We start from the raw sequence: 17,621 nt of genomic DNA on the forward strand, positions 1-17,621 counted from the left end.
GCCCGTCCAATTCTCCTCCCAAGAAACCCAAACCAAGAACAAAGATGAACGAGAGAGGGAGAGAACAAGAAGGAGCAGTTCACGATTTCTCGACGGCTACAAGATCGCCGAAACCGCGGTATCTCCCACTTCCTAAGACTTCGGGATTCGCGGAGATGCGAGAACGGAGTCGTGTCTCTTCTCCAAACTTGCAAATCCATTGGAACATCTGTTTCCTCCATTTTTTGCTGCTACATATAAGCAAGCAGCAGATAGCAATTGAACCATCCATGCCTTCCTTCCTTATTAGAACAGGAAAAAGCCACAAAAGAACCCACTTCAGAAACAATGCATACTCCTGAAGGAATCTGTTTCAATAATTCAGAGGCAGGCATGGTGCAAAATGATAGTTGTTTGCGGGATTGCTTTCGTGCAATTTTCAGTCTTGAATTAGCAGCGTGAGGAAGACTGTCCAAAGCATTTGAGGTGGCCGACATTGTGATTCTTGATGAGAGACGACAGATGGGCTTCCCGCCGAATGTCATGCATTGGTGAACAAACTGACTCTTCCCAAACTCGCGAGGATGTTCGAACAGTGTCCTACTCCGAACACTGTAGTATTAATGAAGTTGGCAGTCTCAAAGCTGGTTCAGAAGCAAGCGAGGAAGCGCAGGCAGTAAACAGGTTCTCCGGACAAACATGCGGGTGGGTACATTTGTCACAAAAAAATGGTAAAATTTTATATTTTAAAAATAAAACGGAAAAAGTTTGACAAATTTTTTTTAAAATTTTTAAAAATTATAAAAAATAATAATTAATAAAAAAGGGCAAAAAACGAGAAAATAACGGTAAAAAACGAGAAAATAATGTATAATATGGGTATTATATGGGTATTAAACGTGTTTTTTGTTTTTTAACGTTTTTTTTTTTAAACGAGAATAATACAGGTATTATACGACACAATTGTTTTTAGCGTTAAATACCCGTTTAAAAAAAAAACGGCGTTTTTTGTGACAATTACAACTCTAGGGCCTAAGATATTTAGAGAATTTCATATATATATATATATATATATATATATATATATATATATATATATATATATATATATATATATATATATATACCATTGCCACAAACAAACAAAACATGAAAATTCAAAATGGTGCTCAATGAAAAGCGAAAATGAGAAAAAGCTGAAAGCTTCCGATCTTTTGAAAACAACTGCCGAAATGAGAATCTTGTTGTCTTTTCACATTCTACACAAAGAAAAAAAATGTCTGAAATGTGTTTTGAATTTAGGTTTCTTAGACAGTTCAATAGTTGTTTTTGAATTTTTATCATGTGAGAGGAACACTAGAAAATCTCATATTTTTATAATGTTTAAATATTTAGAAATGTTTAAACTTCTCAATATTTTTTTAAGTAAAAAAAAACAAAGTTTCTGATTAATACTGAAGAACGTCCTCACTAATAGAAGTTAAGCAGATATTTGTGACCTAACATATATATATATATATATATATATATATATATATATATATATATATATATATATAATAATGATGATTCAATCTTTTTGGATGTTGTGAATAGTTAAAACCAAAAAATTTATTGCTAAAAAACTATCACTATATTAGTATTAGCAACTATCTATAATGTATGGCATTTTGAGAAACAAATTTCTACATTTTAGCAATCAAATTATTGACATCTTTTATATATATATATATATATATAACAATGAAAAAAAATGTAATTGACATTTTCATCAAATAGTGTTAGTTCACACTTTTTTTTTGTTTCTTTCAATCATTCATAAAAATACTAGATCAGTTGCAGAATTGAGAATGAACTCTTTCGTTTTTCTGACGAGCTGCACAACCAATTTTCTGAGATAAAACAAAGACAGTTCTGCTCCAAAATGAAATTAGATTGAATTGTGAAATGTGAAAAAGAACAGATAATTCTACATTATTTTAGAACTCACCTGCATTGCTCCCGACTATTTTATCCGCTTCATTTGGATCTCAGTCCGTTAATCCTGCAGTGTCCGATAGAGAGATTCGGCAAATATGTCAGTCCGGTAATCCTGCAGTATCTGATAGAGCGTGTCGCGTTCCGTTTCTGTTGTGCCCGCAGCACAAATCAAACGCGTCGTGGACTCTTAAAAGCGCTTTTGGGCAAACAAGGCACCAGCCCTCCGTTGGACTGCACGGGAAGAAGAAGCGAGCCCCAGCGACAGCAAAGAGAGAGGGAGAAAGATGGACGAACAAGCTATGTTGGAGACGAGCAAGGCGGAGCGAGCCGTATGGCTGATGAAGACCCCGCAGGTGGTCGCTCAGACCTGGCAGAACAACGCCGACGCTGGACACCCTGTTGCCAAGGTCGTCCTCTCCGTCGATCCCCTCCAGACCGATCCGTCCTGCTCCGTCCAGGTTGGTTCATGCATTTACGCTAGAATTCGGACTTGCCCATCGTGCATTCACCATTTGTTACGGTTCAATGCGCTATTGAATGGGGGGCGTTTGCTTTAGTTGTCATCACTGGTTGATTCTCTCTATCAGTATGCAATTTTCCTGGATAGATGAATTAGGGTTTATTCCTCATGGGATGGATGTTTTGTGATGTGGGTGTCCTTTACTTCTAGGAACTTGCTTCGTTCTATCTAAAGAAATCTCTGGCTGTGGTGGTCAACTCTGAATGGGTGAAAATTTGAGGGTTATGCTTCTGTCTGGGACGAGATTTGTATTACTACGAATAGAGACTAATTGTTACGGCCTCTATGGTGTCTATGGTGCCCTAGTTCCAGATAAATGGGCATAACAGATCCCTTTTCTTTTCTTTCTTTTTTTATCTTTCTTTTTTTTTTTTGTGTTTCTTCAATAGCGACACGTCTCTGCGAATCCTGAGCTGTCTTTCTTTTTCTTCCGTAGAAGAGGATAGGATAGGACATAGTTTCAACCAACTGCACAAGATTCATGTGCATTTCTTTGTCAAAAAGAAGCTGCGCATACACATGCCAATCAGTCTCACTAGGATACACAGCCAGCTTGCGTCGTCTTACTCTACCATATCAGGAAGCTATAGGTTAGTAAGAGCTTGGAAAAAACTAGAGCTTGAAATCATGTGTATCAGTGTGATGATTTGCCTGGTGACGAAGTATTATCAATTTATAAATTGTTTCGTTCATACTTCCTAATATTTTCAAACATAACATGTAGATTAGTCTGTTGTTTCTTTGTTTCAGTTGCTTGAAGTTTAAGTGCAATTTAAGTTTGACCTGATTGTTTGTTATTTGGTCTTCGTCCAGTTTGATATGGAACTGACAACTACAGATAATGCAAATAAGCCAAAGAGCTACTCCTTGAACATGTTTAAAGACTTTGTTCCTATGTGTGTCTTTGCTGAGACAAGTCAAGGTGAGTTCTCTTCTTTTCGAATGGCACTTTTTTTCCTTAACTATAAAAATTTTGCTGGTATCTCTGGGGAGAAAAAGGTTCAGTGTGGGTTTGGTGGCGCATGCATATGTATATTCTTTCATGTCTTTCTTGGTTGAAGAGATAATGGCATTTTGGAATATATGCAGGAGTAATTTTGTCTTTCATCCATGTGTAGACTTTTGCAATTTTTCTTCCCTTTGCAAGAGAAATGCCATCCAACTTAAAATTGATGAACAATTGGAGAAAATCCTAAGGCTAATTTGATAGCCTAAATGCCCTAAAGAAAATATTTAGGGTTTTCAGAATGAAATTCCAGAAAAAAGCTGTAGAAAAGGCTTGTAAAATGGAGAAGTCTTGTGTTTGATAGGCCCCAGTACGGCTTGGATAACATTCATCTGAAGTGAAATAGTTTTCAGTGCATCAAACACACACAAGCTTAGTCCCCTTGATGTCTCCTTATCTCTCTTCACTTTCTCTTATCAGTTCCTTTGCAGACCTTACTTATATGATATATCACATGAAATGTGCTCCCCTTAATCCTTCCAGAACCTGCTTCGCTTAATCTTTTCATCACTTTGACTTCCTTTTTGACATCAGGTGCAACATTAAAATTTTCTAGAGCTGCATGGATCAATAAGATCACAATTTGCTTCAGGAAACTCAAACTAGTTTGGGTCACTAATATCTCAAACTTCTGAACGTCCCCTGATATTGACAACATATTGAGCTAGTAACTGGTTTTGGCAGAGTATCTATATTTTCAATTTATTTGCTTCTGATATATGTCCTAGTTATATCATAACATTATTGCAACTATTTGAGAACATTGTTGCAGTATTATCATTATATGTTGTGCAAGCAAAGTTTGTTAAAGGAAAGTCCCTTTTTGTCTTTTGCCTTTTTATCCTGAAAACTTCTACAACTGTTTTGCAAAGAAACTTTAAAAGCTACACTTTCATGGTTTTTCTCATTTTTATTATTCAGTTTTTAGAGGCTAAGAACGTCCCAATTTTCTGCAAGATTCTTCTGAGGAAAACCATTTTTGGAAAAAAGTCCGTAGGAAAACTTTGCTGGGATGATGTTAAGGGTATGATTCATAGATTTAGAACCACAAAACAATTGATTCATCTATGGCAGTTCGAAATATTCAGGACAGTTTGCTATTGATACCTTTGTAGACCTTTTCTCAGGGAGGAAGTTGATGGAAGCCTTGCTGTACAGGTGGATGGTACTTATACCTACTTAGAAATTAGAACAATTTTTCCAAGTATGGGTTACTTCTGGTGTTGGTGGTTGTTTAGTCTTGTGGGAATCTGGCGCGATATATAAAATTAGATTTCTCTTGCATGGAGTGGAAAATGGGGCATCTTGACTTCTAAGCAGATAACTCCTAATGGTTTGCAAGTAGGTTTGTTCACAGAAGGTAGAAACATCTTGTACTAAGGTGATTATGGCTACAAAAGTGATAACTGATGAGGTTTTCGAAATCACAAAAATGAAAACTTTGCTTGAAACTTTTATGATCAGACGCCCAGAAGTAGGTTAGAAGGATTTCAAAATCGCAACTTAAGATTTGATGCCAAAAATTACATAGAGTAGGCTGGGAAATCTATTCTTGTAAGGGACAAAGGGACATATTGCTGAAGGAAATCAGTGAAATAGATGAAAGATCTCTTATAATCTAAATTGAAGGGGAGAAGGACATTTTTTTGCTTTCGTGGATGTCATCCAAATATGCGTGCTCAGAGACACACATATATAGCTTTCAGGAAGCTTTTAGGGTGTAAGATTGTATTCATGGATTCATGCCAAGACCCTAGTATCTTTGTTTTTTGCTTAGGAAAGCACTTATTCTAGATGGGATGCTGCCATGTCCCATATATGTGTGCATGTGTGTATTTATATATACTTTTAGTGAGAAAGACAAACAGAGAGACAGAGGGCCCATTTTTTTGTGAAAGTCGTGAGAACATATTAATTCTAGGCCATATTAGGTGTATAGACTGGAAACACTATAATCTTTGCAGTTTTGTTTTTGTAAGTTGATTTCTGCATATTTTGACATTTCATTTGGGCAGTTTGGTTTTCTTGATGAACATTCTTCATTCTTAGTTTTGAACTATTGCCTCATTGCAGAACCTAATTTCTGAAACTTGTGTCCCTTGCTGATTGTTTGACTACCTGTCATGAGGTTTGTGAAATTGCTGTCTTTACAGTTGAGAAAAATGCAACTAGTCTCCATTAGTTGAGAAGTCTAATTAATACAACAACTATCTGGCACTTTTCTTTCTGCAGTTGTAATAATTTGCAGTCTTATGCATAGGTATTATCACTTTCTTAAAGAACTTGTTTTTCCCTAAATGCTGTAGGACGGGTTTCAGTGGAAGGGAAGGTGGAACACAAATTTGATATGAAGCCAAATAATGAAAATATTGAGGAATATCGAAGATTGTGCAGGGAAAGGACAAACAAATCCAAGATAAAAGTTAGACAAGTTCAGGTGTGCATCTTATTTTTTCAGTTGTTTCGGTTGACAATTTTCCCCTTCTTTTTTCTGGATACTGATCAAATTCTACTTTTACCTTGAAGGTGATCGATAATGATCGTGGAGTACATATGAGGCCCATGCCTGGAATGGTTGGCTTGCTTGGCTCGAATTCAAAGGCATTTACTTCACGCCTTGTGCTATGGGAGTTTTATCCATTTGCTTTCCTTTTGACGAAGTTGGAAGATACTGCTCGCTTAGGATGTAGTTAATGCAGTGTTCTCTATAACTGTGATGTAAGCTGTATTACATTGTATTATAGAAACTTCTTTTCTGTTTTGGTCCTTGTGGCCTGGATAGTCTCAATCAAATGTGCTGTTTTTTTTTTTCTGGTTGGTGGATAGGGAACTGAGGGTATAATTATATTATTATACAGAGTTCAGCAGTTTTTACCTTCTTTTGTTGACACAAGCCTCTTAAGTTTTTCATTCTTTTGGTCACTGGATATCACCTCTCAGCAGTGATCCTGTTTCTGAACCCAGGATAAGAAGAAAACTGCTCCAGTGAAGGGTCAGGACATGAAAAGAACACGTAGGGATCGTGGTGAACTGGAAGATATCATGTTCAAGCTTTTTGAAAGACAGCCAAATTGGACTTTAAAGCAGCTTGTGCAAGAGACAGACCAGCCTGCGGTATTGCTCTTGATCTTAAATTATAGTATCTTCAGCTTTTCTTTTACCAACTTGCTTTTCTGATGGGAATTACAGAATTTAATGAGTGGAAAAACAAATTTAAATTATCATTGGAATTACAGTGTAATTGTAGTGGAAATGGGGAATTTGGGTTCCTTGAGGATGGCTAGTTCCTTTTGCTTTCTCAGAGGTTTGCCAAAGCCACAGACAAATATTTCTGTCTTTTTACAGAATGTTGCCAGTCGCTATCGCTAGCATTTCTTTATAGCTCTTGCATACTTGTGCCTCTGCACAAACACACGCACTCGCACACACACACATAAGGGCACACATATCTGGTGTTCTTTTAGCAGTTCTAGGTGGTGGCATTAGACAAATCTCATATGTCCAATCAGTATGAATGTTGATGTTATGTTGTGTGGTCCAAATAATAAGATTTTGCTGGATTGTTATCTTTCTTTGTGATATTGAACCTCATTGCCAATCTCTATAGCTTGTTCATGATTGTACCCATCAGCTTGTTGACAATGACGTGGGTGTCCTTGATGTCGACGAACACTTGACACCCTTGTAAGTGTGCATTATACTCTTGTAAGTGTTTGGTTATGAAGAAGAAACCCAAGGCACAAATTTTTGTCAGGGTTCTGGTAGGAAAAAAAAAAAAGGTTTGCATTATGCTAATCATACATTATTGCAGTTGAAGACATGAAATCTGGGAATGGACCTCCTACGTGAACATGTAAAAGTTAAATAGAACCATTAAACCTATTGCCTCCCAAAGGAAATTCTATAGTCTGTGCCTATGTCTTGTTGACGTGATTTTTATTTACAAAACCACACACAGATATGTGTGTATTGGGGGGAGAGAGAATTATGCAGTGAAATGTGAAACACTCGGCATCGTCAAGATTTAAGATAATTGGGTTTTGGATGAGATATTGAAGAAATTATTGGGGTTGGGAATCATTGTAGAAACTGAGTAAATGGATGTCATATTCAAGATTTTGTATTTGCCAACAAGTTTCTATAATCAGAATCATGTCAAATACTTAACCGAATGCATGATAAGGGGAAAATTGTTGTGCCCCTGAAAAGATCAATCTTTAATTCATTGTCATTGTGTGCTGGAGCAACTCGTCATGGTTAAGTGTGTGGAAACGGACCTATAGGAAATGGTAGTAACTGTAGGCCTTAATTGTGTTAACAGCTTGTTGCTTGATTGACACTGCTAATTCTCTGTTTTGAACCCGTTTCAGCAATTCTTGAAGGAGATCCTCAATGAACTGTGCGTTTATAACAAGCGAGGAACAAACCAGGGAACTTATGAGCTTAAGCCAGAATATAAAAAATCTGCTGAGGAGGTTGATGCTGATTAGATTCCCTTGCAGATGAAAGATGAGAAGTGAGGCTAGTAGGATGCCTTCTGCATTGAGCATGAAGGCGGAATCTTTGCTTTGCCTTCTGCTGAGTGTACTTGAGAATGTAGAATGTAAACGATGTCAGGAAAATTAAAGGTTGTTCGCGTCTGTTGGTATGAAAATCTTGATATGTTTTGCTAATGCAAAGACTGTACTGGTTATGTTGGTCGGAAATAGATAAAAAATTGTTGCTGTTTCAAGGCATTTCAACCTTTTGTACTGCTACTAGTGGCATGAGCTTCCTGCTGTTTCCAATAAGCAGATAATAACGTACTTGGAAACGCTATGATGCGGTCTTGGTGGTCGTCATGCCTGGCTCATTGATTATCCAAGGCAGGACAGCAAGCATGTTCACCTACGCAAGCTGTTGTTCTGGAACTTAGATGCTACTGTCGTTGCACGTGAATTTTTTCCTGCTTGCTAGTAATTCACACAAACCATGTAGCAGCATCACATCTCTAGCTGGAAGTTGAGTTATGGGACACATAAAGTTTAAGGTATATATTCTCTCGTGCAGTGTATGTAGGCAATCATGGGAATTTATTCGGTGTGCACAAGAGTGATTATGCTCCTCTTTTGACTTTTGATATGGTTTTGATTATATAGAAACGCATTGTTTTGATCAGCATCTGTAGCTAATTATTAGTAACGAGGAATTCATATCAGGTATGAAGTAAGAAACTTGGTTTTGATCTGCACTTGTTAATTATTCAAAATTTCTCATGCTTGTGACCTTTGTGGATTTCAATAATCCTCCAAATGCTGATTCTAGGTTGTAGACCTGCCTACGCATTCCTTTGTTCTCGGATTAAGGAACAACTGGTATCCTTACGCCATCCACAGATGGAACTTTCAGCGACTTTCCAGTTTCTTGTGCTGAACTGTTTAAGACCATGTTTTCTAAATAAGAGCAGATTTCTGGTGACCATTTCCTCATAGAATGTGAAACAAACGGGCCATACAGGAAACCGGTTGCCCATGTGAGACTAAGGATGATCTATGGATCATTTTCCCTCATTAATTTGCTCTGACGTCCAACAGGATAAGGGGCAGACGTTATATTTTCGGATTTGAAAGTCTCAGCGATCGCAAGTCACATCAGTCGCCAAATTCAAGATCAACAAGCATACCCAAAATGTCTTGATCTTGCTTAATTGGATTCAAGTATAAATTACAACAGCAAGCCAAGACTCGGATCTGAATCAGGTATATCATAGTGGTTTCGGCTCAGTTGAGAGTTCCGTGATAAAGTCTCTTGACTTGTAACTGAATGAAGGGCTCGGAACAATCTGATTGGATGCATCATTTGTTTATCAAATCCACCGAAAGAAAGATTTGGATTCTACCAGTCCATTGTATTTGAACTAACTATATCCGTGCTGAATAAGAAATTTGCAGTATTGAACAATTACCTGATTTTGTAACTAACAATTTATGAAGATTAAAGGTTTGAAGTGAAACTATCTTAACCTTAGAAAGAAAAATGTTGGCTGCAATTTTTTTGACAATATAAAAAGTTTACAATGTGGTTTTACTATCGGTAACTGTTTAAGTGTTCTTCTGAAAATTTCCCCAATAAGTAAATAAGTACAGAAAAGTATTCTGACATTTGGGCTCTACACGTAATAAGAAGCAGATCGGAAGGATAAGAAAATTCACCTGCTTTTACAGGTTCAAACAGGGATCGGGTTCTTCTCGTCGTATTTTGCCGTCCTTTCCCATCCTCGTTATTATCGACGTTGGTCCTGACACGAACCCTCTCACAACCAGAGAGTTTCGCATTCTTGTTCTTGGGCAACGACCATTCTTCCCGGTGGTGCTGACCCGAAGCTTAACCCCTGTACTCTCATCCTCTTGACGACGTTACTACATCTCTCTCTTCCGAAGCTCCCACCTGTTTGCTAGTTGCTACCAATGTTAGCTCTCTCTCTCTCTCTCTCTCACCCACACTCGCACACACACACACACACAAGGTCAGGTGGTATGCTTGTTCTTGGGCAGCGACCTTTCTTCCCGGTGGTGCAGACACGAAACTTTAACCCTTGGACTCTCATCTTCTTGTTGATGTTACTACATCTCTCTGTTCCGAAGCACCCACCTGTTTGCTACCAAGGTTAGCTCTCTCTCTCTCTCTCACACACACACAAGGTCATTCGTGCTTCTGGTATTCTCTTTTGTACCATTTGGATGAAAACGGGTATCCGTTGTTCAAATTTAAGTAGTTTTATTCCTTGAATGCTAGTTGTTTGTCGGTTTATGCGAAAATGGCGTCGTCTGTGGTGTCTTCTTCCTAAAACTTGTCCAATGTCCAAAGCAAAAGCAACATTTGAATATGTCCAACGTCAAATCACATTCTACCAATAATCTTCACAGTATCGGAGAATGGGTCCGAATGACTCTCTGGTTTGTATCCACACAATTGAAATTTCAGTTACCTATGACAAAGCGTGTGGTTTGCAAGACTGTCTGTGCAACAACCTTTTTTTTCTTAATTCATCAAACACGTAAAGTGTTTTACATGTACCTTTTTCATCACAGAAATAAGTATAACTGAGCTTCTGTTATTTGTATTAACAGTTGATGTCTGCACCTTGCAACCTTGCAAGCACAAGCTTATGGGCTTTTCTGAATGTTACAAGTTCAAGCTTCTTCACAGGCACTGTTACTATATATACTGTGGAAGAAAGTACTCTGAGGGCCTCAAACTGTCATGAATCAAAGTTATCATCCAATATATTTCTGCTGTCCTGCAATGGGATCTGTCTCCTACTATGAATTCATGAACAGATCCATCGATTTCGATTGTGCTACTTCCTGAAGATCTGGTGACCTCAGAGTCCTCCATCCATCTCCTTACGCCAAAAGCAGCTTCTCTGTTACCAAGCATCGTCAGCACATTGGACAAAGTCACATATCGACCTTTATCCTCCGGAATCAACTCGATAATTTCCTCTGCAATATGCAGTCCCATCTTGTGATATCCATGAATCAGGCAACCATGCAACAAGGCTCCCAATACAGAAATATCCGGGGCAAATGGCATTCTCTCTAGTAAGTTGTGAGCCTCTGCTAGATACCCTCTACGAGACAGAATATCAGTCATGCATCCATAGTGTTCTGCCCTTGGTTCTATCTTATACATCCTTCTCATAATCAGCAAGCATCTCCAACCATCGTCAACCATACCTGCGTGGCTACAGCCCATAAGGACACCCATGAATGTAATCCTATCAGGCTGCAAGCCTAACTTGATCATCTGTGAGAAGAGTGACAGTGAACAAGTCCGACATCCATGTACAGCAAAGCCTGTGATCATGGCATTCCATGATTCTAGGTTCTTCGATTCACTATTTACAAATAATTGTATGCAAAATCCAATCTACCACATCTAGCATACATGTGAACAAGAGCATTTTCCAGTGTCACAGAGCCTTCGATTTTCGCTCTCTCAATAAAAGCGTGTAGCCACTTTCCTTGAGCAAGAGAACCCAGCTCTGAGCAGGCCGAAAGCACCGCAACACGTTGACATAGTTAGGTCTCGGACTCTCACCTTAAGGAGCATCATCCTGCGAAAGAGCTCAAGAGCATCTGAAGCTGACCCACATTCGACCCCGATACCATAGCATTCCAAGCCACAACATCTCTCGTTGGCATTGGAACAAACACTTCCCATGCACCCTCGACGTCGCCATTCTCCACGTAACCAGACAACATTGGTGTCCTCGTGGCCGTGTCCTTCTCAGTAATTCCATCAAATACTCCGCGTGCAGCACGAAGATAGCCGCACCCGGAGTACATTCCGATCAAGGCACTGCCCACAAACGGGTCGCAACCAAAACCGGAGATTATGATCTGTGCGTGGACGGCCACGCCTTCCACAAAAGCAGAGCCCATGGAAGAGCAAGCCTTGACCACAGAAGTGAACACATGCTTGTCAGGGATGAAACCATGGGCCAGCATTTGATGGTAGAGTAGAAGAGCGTGATCTTGGCCTCAGAGGGAGGCTCTAATGGCGGCATTCTACGTGCTCGGATGCGGAGCCTCTTGCTCCACAGGGAAGCGTGGCTGGTTGGCACAGTTCGCGAAGGAAGCCAAGAGCTTGGCTGCATCGCTGGACCCTGCAGCGGCCCTGAGCTGTGAATGGATGTGTTTGGGCTGTTGTACGCTATGGCGGAAGTGGAAGTGACTGGTGTCGGCCAAAAGGGACTGAGTGGCGATGAAGGTGCCGCTGGGGAGGATGCCGCTGCATCCGGCGACAAAGATATCATCTTTGACGCATGGACGCATGATTGGAACAGGTGTCATTGAAGTCGACCTGAACCAGAAGATTCTCATCAAATGGGTGTCAAGGTAACCCATTCCATTGGCGGTTCGATGGTGGGAACCCATCCTTTTCTCCTGTTTACGATTTCTCTTTCTACGATGGTTTTACCATACACCATTTAACTTGAAAATTCAAAATCATAATATATATATATATATATATATATATATGTTTTTTTTTAGTCAATTTTATACATTTTTTCCTTTTTCTTTCAAAAATAAATGTGATAATCTTTGCCGCTTTTATACATTTTTCTTCTAAATGATGTTTTGATATGCTTTCTTGGTTGAGCTTGGGAAAAGAGTACCAACAGCCTTGGGATTTGATTCCAAGTGATTGCATGGAATCAATACCTTTTCTCAGAAACGTCATGAATCACATTCTTGAAGTTCCATCGGCTAAGTAAAGATTATTTTAAAGTATTTGTCCTCTATGCTTTAGATGAGGTGTATTTTCAGCACAGAATTTCTGAAGAACAAAAGCGTCACTGGAGAAAATCACAATCACCACGCATTTGAACAAGTGTCATCAGAATCGAATCAGTGCAGTGGCCGATATAACAGTGCCATGTGACATAATTCGACTTTCTTTTAAATATTTTGCATTTTCTTAGTTATATATGTTTTCATCTAAAAAAAATACTTTCTAAATAATTTTTACCATTCCCAACCAATTCAGTTGAATTGATGGATCTCTAAGGACAGCGAATCGCAGCTACATGCCTGAAGCCATGAGGCTCTGATCATCTTTGGTTTCTTACAAAGACTAGCTGCACCCATGTTACTCAGATTAGATACTGAATTTATATCCAGGTAACATTCATCTGAATTTGGGCTAACAGTGGATCTACACACGGTAAGAGCGTTTACACCCAAGAGATGGATTGGAATCTCTGCATAAGTTCAGGAATGGAACTCCAATGGAATGTCCAATTTGAGAGTCGATGTATGGCCCAGAGTGATTAAACTGTGTTGTGTGAAATTTGAAAATTCATGATCTTGGAGAACTTAATAAACCAAAGCAGGTGTTCTGAATCTTGGCTCTGGATTCTGAACCAACCTCACTGGTACTCTTAAGCTGAGTTCTACTAAATTCAAATGTCAATCCTTTATTTTGGTAGTGATGGCTGAAGATATAACAAGATTTATGTGAAGCTGCCAGTCTGCAGAATACCCTGCATTACAAGAGCTGCAATTTCTCGGCAAATGAAATGCGTGTTGTTAAGAACATGATTCAACAAATATAATGTGCAGCCACATGTTATGATCCAACGCATATGGTGAAGATGACTCCCCATTGAACAGCATATACAGATTTTCAAGAGAACTTTTTCCTCATGCCACTGGCTTCATGAGTTCCCCTCATCATCATGGCAAAAAATTCTTCATAATTGATGACTCCATCCTGTACAGAATCCATTTTTCAATGTAAATGAGGAATTTCTTCATACCCAGGCAATTTGATGAAGGTGCTTTAATAATGTAAAACATCAGACTAGAAGACATGACAGCTAAGAGAAAACCTTCAATCTAGAAAATATTTCTCAGGAACAAGTAGATTACATTGTTTGTGTCCACTTCATCAAGAACTTCCTTGATAGTGCTTTCATCACCCATACCATAACCTTTCATAGCCTGATACAACTCGTCTGTGGTGATATAACTGCAAAAAATAAGGAGACCAAATTGTCAATGGAGACGTACTGACTAGTTTAAAGTTGAAAGCTTTCACCTTGGTTGAATCTGCCAAGAAAAGACGTAATCTACTATGTAATTGCGGAATATGAAACATTCTTACAGAAACAGGCATTTACCCGTCATTATCCTTGTCAAAGTATTGAAAAGCCTTAATTAAGTTTTCTTCTGTTTGCAACCTGTGCCGATGCATGGTTGCAGTGATGAACTCAACATAATCAATGGTCCCATTTTTATCAACATCAGCCTGTGCGCATAAAGAAAGTTTATTCCACATATCCCTTGTCTAATTAGGTTGGAAATTTTAAAACTAAACAGTAACTAACAGCATCCATCAGTTGCTTCACTTCAGCTTCAGTAAGTTGTGATCCTAGTCTAGCCAAACCAGTTTTTAGCTCTTCATATGTGATAGTGCCGCTATTATCAGTATCCATGTTTCTGAACATCTCCTTCAACCCCTTGATCTCTTCCTCTGAAATGTTTTCAGCGATAACCTATGTGTACAAACAGAGAAATAGTGAAATGCAATATTAATAGGAAGAAATGGAACTACAGATGTGAGTGTTGCAGTAAACCTTTAGTGCCAATTTCTTTAGCTTGTTCATTGCCCTGAACTGCTTCATCCTAGATAGAACTGCACTGCCTATGGGTTTGTCTGAAGCCACACCATCTCGTTTGATCCATGGATGTTCTGATGCATGTAGCCATCCAAATTACCATTATTTTCGTAAGTGTTGATATGCATGGAATAGAAACAAAATCATTTAAACTCAATGTGAATACATAACATAAACTTTTGAACCACCATTTTCATGCAACTAGTTGCACGACTGGCAGAACAAGGTTAAATGGTTGATCACTAGATAGCTGTCAAAGCATGCAAAAGATTGTGCAAATTCAATTTTATCTGTTGTCTTTTAAGTTCATTTTTTCAAGATATTACAGGAGACTTTTAATTGTAAAAGCAGTTGATTTTCACAAGTGAATTGAGACATCTAACCAAGAACTTGGGCAGCTGTGTGGCGCTTCTTTGGATCTGGCGTCAACATCTTTCTAATAAGATCTTTTGCAGAGTCGGTTATGGAAGGCCATGGTTCACTCTCAAAGTCAATTTGACCTCTTAAGATTGCATCAAATATGCCTTTCTCTGTCTCTGAAAAAAGAAAAACACCAGATTTTGCAAGTATCTTAGTGGAAACATGAAAGAGCGATGCTGAAAGGAGAGATTTCATAAATCTATGTTAGAACATAGAAGTTTGCTTTACCAGCCCAAAATGGAGGTACGCCACTGAGAAGAATGTACAGTATAACTCCAGCACTCCAGATATCAATTTCCTTCCCGTACCTTCGACGTAGTACCTCTGGAGCCACATAATAGGCACTTCCAACAACTTCTGTGTATATTTTGCCTGGGAGAAATCAAATAAATAGTTAAGTATCATGGCTAAGGTTACCAATAATTGCATGAGAATTTATCTAGAATGTTGATTACATAACAGTCAAATAGCATTTTATACACCTATGCTTGTAGATAGGCTGCTCTAAAAATACTGAAAACAAAAGAATGACTAGTGCATAACATGACTAGTACATAACATATATATTAGCCTCCGATATGAGCACACCTCCCAGGTAATCACATTACTGTAAAATCCCACACATCATAAGAGGAAAACCTCATACCCAAATAGATTTCTGAAGAGAAACCAATGTATTCTACAGGAACAATTCATCCCTACAAGGGGCTGAGGTAAATTAAGTCCGCATTTCAAACTTCACTCTAACAATAAATAGATAGGTTTGTCTGATATAAATATGTGACCGTGATTAATCATTGAATTTACTGCAACATATACAGGGAGCATTAGATCAGAGCAGAGTGAAATATCTGTGAGTTGAAGTGAAAGAATTTTCTTGCAACATGAAAGCACCACAGCAGAGTGAAATTGGTTTACTACCATAACTCAATGTAAGGCATGCCAACATGGATCTTAGCCACATTATTGAAGGTGAAATTTGGCAAGTTAAGAACACTTTTTTTACCACAATTAGGTTAACTTGGCAACAGTTTTTGGCTAGCATCACAACTGCAAGACAAAAACATCAAAAGAAAGCACCACCCATCAAATAAAATATAACTGCAAGAAAACAACATAATAATATAAAAGGATTCATAAAACTTTTTACAAGCAAAGGAAGCTACCTTGTTCAATGAAAACTGACAACCCGAAATCCGTAGCTTTAATGGGAGAATTTTCATCCTTGCTTTCCAGCAAGAAATTCTCTGGCTTTAGGTCCCTATGAATGACCCCCATGAAATGGCAAGCATTGACCACATTCACAATTTGCCTGCAGATTCTCGCTGCCTCCTTCTCTGAATAGCTGCCCTTAGCGATGATCCTATCAAAAAGCTCACCGCCCGAACACAACTCCATCACCAAATGAACAGACTGCTTATCCTCGTATGCTCCCTTGAATTCCACAATGTTAGGCTGTCCCGTGAGGTGTTGCAGGATCAGGACCTCCCTCTTCATGTCCTCTATGTCAGACTTACTGACCAATTTACTCTTTGATATTGTCTTGCAGGCGTACTGAGTGCCAGTGGCAAGCTCGGTACAGCGATAGGTGACACCAAATTGGCCTCTTCCGAGCTCCTTCTCCATCTTATACAGAGAGTGAACGTTCACCATGGGCTTTCCCAGAATGGTTCCAGCAGCAGCAGCAGTAGAGGACATGGCCCTCGACACTGGATGGCCCCCTTTCCGATCATTGGTCTTCACGTCTTCATCGTTTCTGGGATTGTTGGTCGCAGCTTTTTTGCTGTTTTGAGCTTGGTCTCGAGCACTCGTACTTTTTGGAGTCCAACGTCCTTCGGAGATTGAAATTTCACGCATTGAACTCGAGAAGCACAAACCCATCTCCTGTCAGAACAAATATTTTTGCTGAACTGTTGATGGATTGAGGAGAATTCGTTTCAGAGGTTGAACTCAGAAGGATGAAGGAGACACGGTTTGGTCTTATATTCGATGGTGGGGGTGCAAAATAACGAAGTATGGAGCAAGGAAGGAAGGAAGATGGGTGGACTGCTTCTGATGCTTCAAGTTTAAGCAGAACCACCACTCTGTAAAGCAAACAACTGGCTCTACTTTGCAAATGGATTCCTTGCTTAGTTGCTTTGCTCCCAATGAGAGAGGTATCCTTCCTCGTGGCCCGTTACTTGTAGTGAACGAACGCAAATTCTTATTCCTAAAACACGAGGTTGTCTCCTTGGAACTTCTTCTTTTGTAATCGGTGATTCGGTATTTTGCATGTACTCCAATAATATGACCTTAAAGTATAAGAGTAAGAATAAAATATTGTTTCCACAATATTGTCCATGGTTTTCGAAAGTTCGAGTTAACATTTCACTTTGTTTGGGATGAAGATGCTTGAATATTTAACTCTTTGAATCTTGTCCTAACAAAGTTTACATCCCCTACGTGGCAATGCATGGAAATCATTTCATGTTCATTGCCAACATCGCACACAAACAGTCAAATCAATGGCATCGACTGTCGAGCTAAAAATTTTTAATTAAGGAGCACCA

At 38.9% G+C, this 17,621-nt stretch overlaps 2 protein-coding genes across 2 annotated transcripts; one reads left to right on the plus strand and one right to left on the minus strand.

Moving 5' to 3' along the window:
- Positions 1–2,110: 2,110 nt before the first annotated feature.
- LOC116249280 (uncharacterized) lies at positions 2,111–8,227 on the plus strand. Its single transcript, XM_031622501.2, has 6 exons — positions 2,111–2,417; positions 3,293–3,401; positions 5,792–5,922; positions 6,012–6,086; positions 6,450–6,599; positions 7,856–8,227. Exons 1-6 carry the CDS (start codon positions 2,244–2,246, stop codon positions 7,973–7,975), a joined length of 759 nt encoding a protein of 252 aa, XP_031478361.1. The 5' UTR covers positions 2,111–2,243; the 3' UTR covers positions 7,976–8,227.
- Positions 8,228–13,423: 5,196 nt separating this feature from the next.
- Positions 13,424–17,310, minus strand: LOC116249279 (calcium-dependent protein kinase 2-like). The gene is made up of 8 exons (XM_031622499.2): positions 16,239–17,310; positions 15,301–15,444; positions 15,036–15,188; positions 14,611–14,726; positions 14,362–14,529; positions 14,155–14,282; positions 13,904–14,003; positions 13,424–13,745 (listed from the first exon to the last, which is right to left on the minus strand). Exons 1-8 carry the CDS (start codon positions 16,951–16,953, stop codon positions 13,659–13,661), a joined length of 1,611 nt encoding a protein of 536 aa, XP_031478359.1. The 5' UTR covers positions 16,954–17,310; the 3' UTR covers positions 13,424–13,658.
- Between the last annotated feature and the right edge of the window lie 311 nt (positions 17,311–17,621).

The sequence above is a fragment of the Nymphaea colorata genome, chromosome 2, assembly GCF_008831285.2.
Source record: "Nymphaea colorata isolate Beijing-Zhang1983 chromosome 2, ASM883128v2, whole genome shotgun sequence".
Taxonomy (NCBI): Eukaryota; Viridiplantae; Streptophyta; class Magnoliopsida; order Nymphaeales; family Nymphaeaceae; genus Nymphaea; species Nymphaea colorata.

Bases quoted from the DNA above. Each gene is read 5' to 3' on its own strand.
- LOC116249280 (XM_031622501.2), top strand. From the start codon at position 2,244: ATGGACGAACAAGCTATGTTGGAGACGAGCAAGGCGGAGCGAGCCGTA. The intron at 2,418-3,292 runs GTTGGTTCATGC...GTCTTCGTCCAG, and splicing joins ATCCGTCCTGCTCCGTCCAG to TTTGATATGGAACTGACAAC. The intron at 3,402-5,791 runs GTGAGTTCTCTT...TAAATGCTGTAG, and splicing joins CTTTGCTGAGACAAGTCAAG to GACGGGTTTCAGTGGAAGGG.
- LOC116249279 (XM_031622499.2), bottom strand. From the start codon at position 16,953: ATGGGTTTGTGCTTCTCGAGTTCAATGCGTGAAATTTCAATCTCCGAA. The intron at 15,189-15,300 runs GTAAAGCAAACT...TTCTTTTTTCAG, and splicing joins CGTACCTCCATTTTGGGCTG to AGACAGAGAAAGGCATATTT. The intron at 14,283-14,361 runs GTTAGTTACTGT...TTATGCGCACAG, and splicing joins TGAAGCAACTGATGGATGCT to GCTGATGTTGATAAAAATGG.